At 43.6% G+C, this 11,545-nt stretch overlaps 1 protein-coding gene across 1 annotated transcript in view; it reads left to right on the plus strand.

Moving 5' to 3' along the window:
* The window catches only part of crybg2 (crystallin beta-gamma domain containing 2), a gene marked incomplete at its 5' end in the record, with an annotated part of 54,344 nt that overhangs the window by 12,321 nt on the left and 30,478 nt on the right, over positions 1-11,545 (plus strand). Inside the window, 3 exons of the mRNA XM_083685008.1 lie at positions 8,217-8,394; positions 9,364-10,218; positions 10,465-11,430. Of these exons, the coding sequence (XP_083541134.1) occupies positions 8,217-8,394; positions 9,364-10,218; positions 10,465-11,430 (1,999 nt within the window). The remainder of the gene's footprint in view (positions 1-8,216; positions 8,395-9,363; positions 10,219-10,464; positions 11,431-11,545) is intronic.

Below are 11,545 nucleotides of genomic sequence, written 5' to 3' on the forward strand. Positions count from 1 at the left end.
GAGTGACAGGTCCGCCACCTCGTCCAGATAGCCTTTCTCATTGTTATCTGAGATCAGCCCCACCACGACCGTGTCGTCCGCAAACTTGATGATGGAGTTTTCGCTGGACTTAGCCACACAGTCGTGGGTGTACAGGGAGTAGAGGAGGGGACTAAGGACACAGCCCTGGGGGGACCCTGTGCTCAGTGTGAGTGAGCTGGAGGTGTGTCTACCCACCCTGACCACCTGTGGCCTGGCCGTCAGAAAGTCCAGGATCCAGGCACACAGGGGAATGTTCAGTCCTAGGCCAATCATCTTATCAGCCAGTCTGGTGGGGACTATGGTATTGAACGCTGAGCTATAGTCTATAAACAGCATTCTCACATAGCCCCCCTTCTGCCTGTCAAGGTGAGAGAGAGTGGTGTGGAGGACCTGGGAAACTGCATCGTCTGTAGATCTGTTTGGTCTATATGCGAACTGCAGTGGGTCCAGGGTCGGAGGGAGGGAGGAGCAGATGTAATCCTTAATCAGCCTCTCGAAGCACTTCATGACCACTGAGGTTAGAGCCACGGGTCTGTAGTCATTCAAGCAGGCTGGGGAGGTGATCTTGGGCACAGGGACGATAGATGATCTTTTAAAACAGGTGGGAACTACTGAATTAGCCAGTGCTTTTGCTGTTTCTTCATTTTCTGTTATCAATTTCAAATTGAATGTGAATTACATTTTTGGATTCAGAGATACTGTACTATGTACAAACCATTTAAGTAGTATAAATGAAGGTTTGGACTGTTTTAGGCTAAGGCTGGTTCAGGTTGGTAAGCTGCCGCTAGGGGACACTGGTCAGAGTTCAATTATTAGGCAGGAGGTGAGAATCCATTAAAGAAACACATGTTTTAAACAGATATTAATAATCTCCAGCACCATACCAGTGTCGACATACGGTATGTGAAAACAAACATTTTCTACATTCTGTAGTCAAAAAGATAAGGGAAATGTCCTTAGGATGTGATTTTCAGAAACTAGTTTTTCAACTAGTGTTTCCAGCCATGGGGACAACTCCCACTTGTTTGTGGGTGTAATTATTGAAAATCACTGAATACAACTTTGGGGTTTGACCCCCCCAGTTGGGGGTCATAATGATAGCCTTTCTTGTCATTTGCCGATCTAGAAAAAGTCATCCATGCATTCATCTCATCTTGTTTAGATTGTTTCAACTCCCTCTATTCTTCTCTCAGTTAAAAGTCCCTCTCACGGTTACAGATAGTCCAAAATGCAGCAGCTAGGCTTTTAACCAGAACTAGGAAAAGAGACCACATCACCCCAATGTTAGCCTTCCTACACTGGTTACCTGTTTGTTTTAGAATTGATTTTAAGATTTTACTGAAACTTTTAAGGCTCGGCTGGGTCTGGCACCGGACTATATTTCAGACCTTTTAATCCCTTATGAGCTTCAGCACAGCCTAAAATCCTTTCTGGCCGTTCCGGAGTCTAGATTGAAGACTGTGACCGTGCCTTTGCCCTTAGACTCTGGAAGGACCTGCCTGAGGATATTAGGCTAGCAAGATTGGTATTTTCTTTTAAATCTCTTCTTAAAACTCATTTTTATAGAATAGCCTTTAATGGATGCTGCCCTTATTCATTTTAAATGTGTTGTGTTTTACTGTTTCTACTTATATTTGTGTTTTTTATTTGCTTAACTGTTTTATCCATTTGTAAATCTAATCAAATGTAACACTGTTATAATATTATTATTATTATTATTATTATTATTATTATTATTATTATTATTATTATTATTATTATTATATTTCTTGAGGACATTTTTTCTCATATATTTGACAACAACAAAATCATAGCTGTTTTCACTATGTACACACTGGTATGGTGCTCCAGATAAAGAATGTGAAGTTAAAACAAATTTAAAGTGTCCCTTTAAGTATATTTATGAGGCACATGAAAAACAGAGGTAGGCCTAATTTGGTAGGCAAAGGTAATGGCTTGGGAGTTGTGGTTGTCTGGTGAGACAAAGGGGAGAAACAAGAGGTTAACAAAACAGAACTGAGAAATAATACACAACACACAAAGAAGGTCCAACAAGGACAGACTAGTGCTTACGAAAGGGCTTGAATGTAACTACACAATTTGGGAATTAGCAATATCAATACATACAACAAAAGCACATACACCTTTGGTCACTCACAACTCTGTTATTGGGAAGGGTTACTGGCAGCACATGCTATAAGAACTTCTGAATAACTGAGGGCCTTTTTACACCTGTCACTGGAATCCGGCTTGTATACGCATTGTGGCCACTTTCTAGCTGGGTCACATTTTTCAGCATGGTTTAGTGCCACAGCAGTAGCGAGTCAACTTTTAGGTAACAAAACAACCACTAGGGGGCGTCTTTGAGAAATTCTCATGGATAGGCTTACAATGTGTTATAGACCTATGTTATAGACCCCTTTCAGTGTTTACAAACATTGTCTGTGGACTGTAGTAAACAAAATTAACAACTATATCTTGACAGCAAACTCCACAAGTGTGTCTGGATACCTTTCTAAAAATGTATCTATCGTTACCCAATATGGTAAAGCATTTTTAGTTGGTGTTATTAGAGCAAGAGTATATCAAATGAAAGACAGTGAAAGCAAGATGCAGGAGAATTAGCATTTCTGGGTAATGCTACTAGCGTATCATATTGTGGTATAGGAGGAGACCAGGCCAGCAATGTGTAGCAATGATAGTGAATGAGAAATGGTCCTCTAGGGGACTTTTACTAAGAAATTGATGGCCAACTAACACATTTTTGAACTTAACATTTGTTTTCTAATTGTCCTGATGCATATCAAATTATTTCAGCATTCCGTTAAAGAAAAAAAGTGTGATTATTTGAAGGGTTAGGGTTAGGGTTAGTTCCAAATGAGGGAGTGCCTTTTCTTACTACATCACGACATTCATTCACGATTTTGACAGCTAGGCAACACTGTCTGTTTTTTTGTAACTTTAGGGTTTGTTCATGTATTCATGAACAAACTCTGTCTTCCACTCGCTTCTTACTCAAAACGCATTGGAGGAGAAGATCTTCCTCTCATTAGATGTTCTCCTCCAATGGTTTTTGAGAAGAAGCAAGTGGAGGACGGAGACCTGAGAAGGTAGTAGTCTGAGGAGATGGACACCGTACTCTAGTTACAGCACAGCCTGAGCTACAACAGTAGCTCAGGTTTCCTGTGGGGCTTCAGGTCCAGTAGGTGGACTGTGCACTTTCTGTGTGAGCTAGCCCAGCGGTTGAAGATGTGTTGCGACCGCTCATTAGCCACAACAAAAGAGGGAAACACAAGGTAAAGGATTAAGGATTAACCAAAATGTATTCAAAAATGAAAACTAAAGAACATAATCATAACTAGATAAGGTGTGGAAATCAGTACATCAGTGTGAATGTGGAGTGTTGCATGGGGGATAAGTGTATCTGTGAGGGGTGTTGTATAGTAGAAAGCAAAAAAGGACACAACCAAATAAAAAGGGCGCTCTGCCCGGACAAAAAACTGGCCAGCGAGAACCACAGGCCTTGGCCATCTTAAGGCCTCCACGCCACTGCAGGTCATTAGCTCGTTAGGACCATACCTGTCTTAAACAGAACACAGGTAAGGCAAACAGGCCCAGAGGCCGTCACAGATGTCTTTCCCCACCTGGGACACGTCAAGGAGATCTGATCTTGATGTCGCATGCCTTCGATGTGCTCTCGGCCTTCACCTGGGGAGCAGAAGGAATACAGAAAGAATACAGTGGTCTGTTGTTTAGCTAAAGATGAGCCAGGCCTGAATGAATGTTCAGATATAGAACACAATTAGTCTGTAAGACTGAAATGATCCCTCTGTATACTCAGAGTGGTGGATACTATAAACACTATGAACATTTCTGATGGCCATCAGGCACCCCTGCTTAAGGAGAGCTACGGGGTATGCAGCTGATAAGTTGAACAAGGATGGGAAATCATGAGGTAGCTCTCCCTGATGAGGTTTGACCACCCCTGGCCTATGGTTTAGGGGCAAGGATTTCTGGACCAGGCCTACCTTAAAGTTCTTGGGACACTGACCTCTCCAGTGCGTTTTCTCATTGCATGCACTAGACAAAAAGTTAGCGAGGCAACTTTCTTTATGATACTTGCTAAATCCTTATATTATTCGACTGCTTTCATTTTTTTTATTCATGTTTCGATATTGTCTACAACTGAGCAACGTCAATTATAAAAACATAAAGCAACTCGTATTCATCAATCTAGTAATAACTCATTTTATCTAGCTAGCTATTTGTAGCTGTAGAGCCTCGAAAAATCCCTCTTCTTCTTCTACGGTAGGTGTTAACTCAATGCTTTATGGGAAATGCTAACAGTCCGCTCTCTTCCCTACTAACTGACCCTGGCATTGCAACCGTTGTCACGGTTCCATGACTGTGAAGTGTCAGAGAACGTGCTGCCAGTTTGTTAAACCTTCCTCGGTTCTGGAACAAAATAATTGGGAAAATGTAGTGTTATTACAGAGGTGTTACAAAGGGTTAGGGTTAGGGTTGATAGGCTAGAAAACATTATTCATGAACAGAGCCCATGAACAGTGGCCCTCATGCCACACATTATGGACACTACTGCTTTTCATTGCTGATTTGCCAAGCCATCTTCATGGTAATCACCACAACAATGTGAAAGTCTTGAGTTGCGGTGAGTGCCGTTATATCATCATCTTCTACAACCGAGAAAAAGTGCGGTCTGTCCAGCAGAGCAGAGAGCCAGAAAAAATACTGTTTTGAGAGAGAGAGATTTCAAGTAAGACTAGTGAGCTATCAGCTCATAAGGAGGCCTAGACAAAGCCCCCAGGAACAGGGGCCGCTCCAAAACAGGGGAACTCATAACACAGCCTGGGTGTAGCCAGCGGGTGCTCTTCAGAAACTGCGATTCAAGGGAGCGAATGCCCACCTTGTGGCCTTTCACCATACTATGAGAAGCTGATATGGAGGCAGTACGTTCTGATAGTGTTGGCTGTCTTGCTCAGATCCAGATGGGTCTGGAGAAAACAAAGGACCCAAGGGACAGGACAGGAGACTGGATCTAGCTGTCTAGTGTCACACCAAATGAAGAGAGCGTAATGCGATTCCATCTGAGAGCATAATGCGAGCTTTGGGGCTCTAGCATTCCTTAGTCTCATAAACAGACACGCCTAGCTCCCGAGAGACAGACTCGTCATTGGCCATACCCATAGCTGAAGAAAAGCGGGGTTGGGGGTCAGTTGGGCGTCAGTTGGGTGCCAAGATCAGCGTTCTTCTCAGGAGGGAGCACAGGTTTCTTGGTCCGCTCACAGCTTTGACCTTTATTTGGACCTACTTTGACCTACTTTTGGAGCCCTGAAATATGAGACATTTAAAAATGATGAATTAAAGCTGAGAATCTCTTCTTTTACCCCTTAGTAATTGTTTGATATCCAAACTGATTATAGAGCTAAAAGAAGACAACATGCTTCCTTCACTTATGAAGGGCACTGTGTGTGTGTGTGTGTGTGCGTGCGTGCGTGCGTGCGTGCGTGCGTGCGTGCGTGCGTGCGTGCGTGCGTGCGTGCGTGAGTGTGTGTGTGTGAGTGTATGTGTATGTGTGTGTGAGAGTGTCAGTGTGTGTGTGTGTGTTTGTGTGCTTGTACGCATGCTTGTACATTTTGTCTTGTGTGAAGAGCAAGTCAACAGCATGTGAAATAATGAAAAGTGATGAGAGATTAAAGGTGGGGACGTAGTCTGTCTCGGCTCATCATATTCTAATGCACAAGTTGCCTTAGGATACTTATCAGTCTTTGAAATGTTTTATGATGACAGGTTCTTTTGTAGAATCACTCCAGTATCCGCCCTTAACAGCACTGCTAATAACACCTAGTATCTCTGATCTGTAAATTGAGCAGTAGAGCATGTGTGGTTCCATGGGATTTGGTTCACTTCTAGAAAGCACTGACTGATCATATGGAAGGCCTCCGTGCCAGCCAGGCCAGTCAGGGGGCAGGCAGGCGCAGACTGTGTGAGCAGTGTGGAAACCTAATAGAGACAGTATTGCAATATTATTATTTTTATAATACTGTATTGATTATCCAGCCCTAGCAACAATAATGTATTGTATACATGCATATCAGACTAACCAGGTGGTACACACTCCACAGTAAGTGGTTACATTTTCAGTTATATTTTCTATTTTCAGTAAATATATATTGAGTATCGCAATGTGTCGTAAAAGTAGCGTTTCGTGACCCATGCATTGAGGTCCTTGCCAATACCCAGCCCTAGTGTGCAGCAGGGGAGGCTGGTGGAGGAGTTACTGTTCCAATTTGAGCAATATTATTACAGTTTTTTTTTGTTATCATTCCCTTCCTATGACAGTTATTGATCCAAATAAATATTTGTGATTATTATTCCATCTCTGTTAGCGCAATATTTAAAAATTAAACCCCTTTAGAATTGTGTTGATCCTCTCACCTAGTTCCTAGTTTACGCATGCACACACTACTACTAATATGCACACACTACTACTACTAATATACACACACTACTACTAATATACACACACTACTCCTCCAATACTTTGATTTGGTAGGACAAAAAAAACAGGAATATAACTATTAAATGTAAACTGTGCCCAGGTGAGAAACACCTCTCCACTGCTAGAAACACAAATTCCAATTTCTTGAATCACTGCAAAGGCAACACATGTTGGGGTGTAACGCAAAAGTACTATAATGACAGTTGTGTTTGATGGTAAAAGGGAAGACATGTAAAAGGCCTTGAGGCCATTGGCAACATCTAGAATATTTACACCAATTCTGTGGATGATTTTGCATGTTGATATGGATTATCACTGTACACATCTGAAGATAGGGTTGTAATATTGATATAAAGTGGGTTATCACTGTACAGATCTGAAGATAGGATTATAATGGTTCATTATGTTATATATTGAAATTCTGAAATGATCAACTAATATCAACGCCATAAAAACATGTAATGTATGGTGCACAACTTGCTGTTAATTGTTTGATCAAATTAGCATCAAGTCATTACATTTGAAATGGATTTACAATGCAGTACTTGAGTTCATCACATTGCCTAATCCCAACACTTTTAGGATTACATTAACAATGACATTTGAAAACAGGCTGACAATAAAATCAATTGGTTTCAAAATCAATTGATTCACAGGAAATAGACAGGCCTATATGCTTATGTTTTGTAGTCTATAGGATATTAAATGTGACAGATAGAGAGCGAGCATATTACAGGTAGACAAAGCAAGATGGTCAACAAAAAAGTTAATTACAAATATTTGTAAAAGTGTGTGTGCGTGCGTGTGTGCGTGCATTGCCCCCTCCACATAGATCTACTCAGATTACACTGCTATTGTTGTTTTTGCTTGTTATGCTTTCTGGGTCCTTCCATTGAAAGAGGAATTCTTCCAAGCTCCTCCCAGATCTAAATCTGACAGACATTTCATTCTACGTTCCATTCTCTATCATCACCCAGGTTAAACCACAGCACACTCACCAGAATAGCATTATAGATATCTCTTATCAACTGCCATTAGAGTAGGATTTAATTTCTGTAGAAATACTGTGGAATACATGAATGGTAGTTACAATCTACTGTCATTGGGTTCACTTCAGACCCACTTCAGACTCCTCATCCCCACTGTCTTATTCACACTACCCTATATTCACTGTCTTATTTACTACTGCCACACCAGATTCCACACAGCTAGATTATCTTGTTGATTATTGATGTTTTTCAGACCCAGAGTGGAGTCTTCTGGGTTTCATGGAATGAGGGCAGGTTGGATGCTTCAGGATTCTGCTCCTGTCTCACTGGAGTGTGAAGAGATTAAACGAAAAACAAACATTGGCCACTGTTCTATACATACATACCCATCATACTTGGCTTTTACTGTCAGTGGATCAATCAAACAAGGAACTAGGTGTTGTCTCTTATGAAGTCCAAAGGTGATTGTTAGCATGAATGCAGAAGTGAACTTACCGTCTCTGCAAAATGATCATAAAATAATAAAAAAGGGTTCATTTCGTATGGCATTAATTCTCTGTCTCTCTCTCTTTTTCTGTCTCTCTGTCTCACACACACACACACACACACACACACACACACACACACACACACACACATTTTCTCTCTTCTTCTCTCTCTTTTTTCTCTCTGTCTCTCACACACAGGTCAAGGATTCACTCAGCTACTCAGAAATGGACCTTCGCAAGCCCAAGAAGTTTGGCACGTTCACCTTCAACTTCAGAAAGAAGAAGAAGAGTGACTGGGATGTCTCTCAATACACCAATGTGGAAAGGCAAGAAGAGGAGGAGCCTCTGGATATCAGCCTTTGGGAATTAGACAAGGGTAAGCTGAATAAGAAGGTAAAGTTGGCCATGTCTCAACCTGACCTTGACACAACTGTCACCTCTGTCCCTCCTTCCCTCGTCAACCAATCACATCCCCAGGAGCACCTCATTGACAGATCTCATTCTCATGAATGGCTTGGCTACGCTCCTTTAGCTACCATGCCTGAGCTGCAGTGGGAGGAGCCACCAATCCCTATTACATCACAAGGAGAGAAGAGCCAAGATGTTCAGATTGACAACTCTGCCATTGCAAGCACCCCTTCTACGGACATTTATCATTTCACCCCACCTCCACCAGCCCTCAGTGCTGGCACCCCCGATACAGACCCCACTCCCCACACCTTGGTTTCTAGTTACGACACCCATGTTATCACGAGCGATGTTGTTGCCCCTATTATTAACAACGACACCCATACTCTTACCAATATCACTGACACTCTCGTTGACCCCGATCCTACCACTGACCCATCCATGCACTCACACTCTCCGACCACCATTGACATCTCTCTGTCTAAGACTGACACTTCTGGGCCTGAAACTGTCACTCCTGTTACAAGCATCATCACCTCTGTTACCGGAACTGACAGAATTACCCCCAACACTGTGACTGTTTCCAATGTAGTTAACTGTGATATTATTAACTTGAAAACCAGTCTACCTGACAATGACCCCCCTCTGTCCAACACTGTAACTTACACTCAAACATCTGTTATCACCAACAATACTGTTCCCAACACAGACACTTCCTCTACCAGCACATATATATACGGAGCTCTCGATGATTCACTCTTTCCTCTGAGTTTACCCACACACCAAGTATCGGCCATTTCCACCCCTGACTCTGAGGAACTCCATCTTGATACCAACTCTGCCGTCAATACTTCCACATTTGTCTCAGACATGCATACATCTGATATCACAACGAACCTATCAACTCCCAATATGGACTCTTCCCTTGTAACCACAGGTGCCACTCTACCCCAAATAGATACCTCCCATATTGACACAGATATCGGCCTCACTGGTCCTGACACCTCTGCCCGTCTGTGCTCTGAGTCCACACTCCCCAAGACTCCCTCAATTCAAAACAAGTCAGACCCGGAGCTTCCCATCTCAGACCTGGAGCTCCCCATCTCAGACCCAGAGCTTTCCATCTCAGACCTGCAGCTTCCCATCTCAGACCCGGAGCTTCCCATCTCAGACCCGGAGCTTCCCATCTCAGACCTGGAGCTCCCCATCTCGGACCCAGAGCTTTCCATCTCAAACCTGGAGCTTCCCATCTCAGACCCGGAGCTTTCCTTCTCAGACCCATCTTTCCACAATACTGCGCTTGCTATCCCCGACATAGCCTCTAGTGGCGTACATAAAGCTCTCTACGACGCTCTCATCCCTCAGAGCTTTAGTCCTCACCAAACATCTACTGTTTCCTGCCTTGTACTTGATGATCTAGCCCAACCAACTGACCCAGTCCCTGACCATGCTGACGCTGTCAATCATTTGCCTATAGCTTTGAATATAGCTACCAAGAGAGGTGAAGAGGCAGAAGTGGAGATCATAAAAGAGGAGACTCTCGATCAAAACGGACAGATGGAGGAGCATATACCTTGCAATTCAGATGTTGTCAAGGCAAGCTCAAATGAAATGTCCTTAACAAAGGACAGCAGTTGTACGGAGGTCACTTCATCAGTGGTCCGTTATAGCACTGTAGAGAAGAACCTGGAGGAGTGTGATGAGAGGAAAGCAGAGGAAGAGAGAGAGGACGACAAGCAAGAGAAGAGTTGTCATGAAAGATATGAAGTGGGACGGACCGTGGAGTCGCAGAGTGAGGCTTTGGAAACGGTCTCCAGCCATAAGCAGGCAGAGGTGGAGGACAAGTTTGAAATGCAGCCAAGTGATAGAGATCGGGATGTATTCAAAGCTATTTACCCTCAGACTTTTAGCTCACACTACATATCTGACCATGAATCTTCTGCCGTCAATACTTCCACATTTGTCTCAGACATGCATACATCTGATATCACAACAAACCTATCAACTCCCAATATGGACTCTTCTCTTGTAACCACAGGTGCCTCTCTACCCCAAATAGACACCTCCCATATTGACACAGATATCGGCCTCACTGGTCCTGACACCTCTGCCCGCCTGTGCTCTGAGTCCACACTCCCCAAGACTGCCTCAATTCAAAACAAGTCAGACCCGGAGCTTCCCATCTCAGACCTGGAGCTCCCCATCTCAGACCCAGAGCTTTCCATCTCAGACCTGGAGCTTCCTATATCAAACCCGGAACTTCCCATCTCAGACCTGGAGCTCCCCATCTCAGACCCGGAGCTTTCCATCTCAGACCTGGAGCTCCCCATCTCAGACCCGGAGCTTTCCATCTCAGACCTGGAGCTTTCCATCTCACACCTGGAGCTTCCCATCTCAGACCCGGAGCTTCCCATCTCAGACCCATCTTTCCACAATACTGCGCTTGCTATCCCCAACACAGCCTCTAGTGGCGTACATAAAGCTCTCTACAACGCTCTCGTATCTCAGAGCTTTAGTCCTCACCAAACATCTACTGTTTCCTGCCTTGTACTTGATGATCTAGCCCAACCCACTGACCCTGTCCCTGACCATGCTGACGCTGTCAATCATTTGCCTATAGCTTTGAATATAGTTACCAAGAGAGGTGAAGAGGCAGAAGTGGAGATCATGAAAGAGGAGACTCTCGATCAAAACGGACAGATGGAGGAGCATATGCCTTGCAATTCAGATGTTGTCAAGGCAAGCTCAAATGAAATGTCCTTAACAAAGGACAGCAGTTGCATGGAGGTCACTTCATCAGTGGTCCGTCACGGCACTGTAGAGAAGAACCTGGAGGAGTGTGATGAGAGGAAAGCAGAGGAAGAGAGAGAGGACGACAAGCAAGAGAAGAGTTGTCATGAAAGATATGAAGTGGGACGGACCACGGAGTCGCAGAGAGAGGCTTTGGAAATGGTCTCCAGCCATAAGCAGGCAGAGGTGGAGGACAAGTTTGAAATGCAGCCAAGTGATAGAGATCGGGATGTATTCAAAGCTCTTTACCCTCAGACATTTAGCTCACACTACATATCTGACCATGAATCTTCTGCCGTCAATACTTTCACATTTGTCTCAGACATGCA

The sequence above is a fragment of the Argentina silus genome (assembly GCF_951799395.1).
Source record: "Argentina silus genome assembly, chromosome: 14".
NCBI lineage: Eukaryota > Metazoa > Chordata > Actinopteri > Argentiniformes > Argentinidae > Argentina > Argentina silus.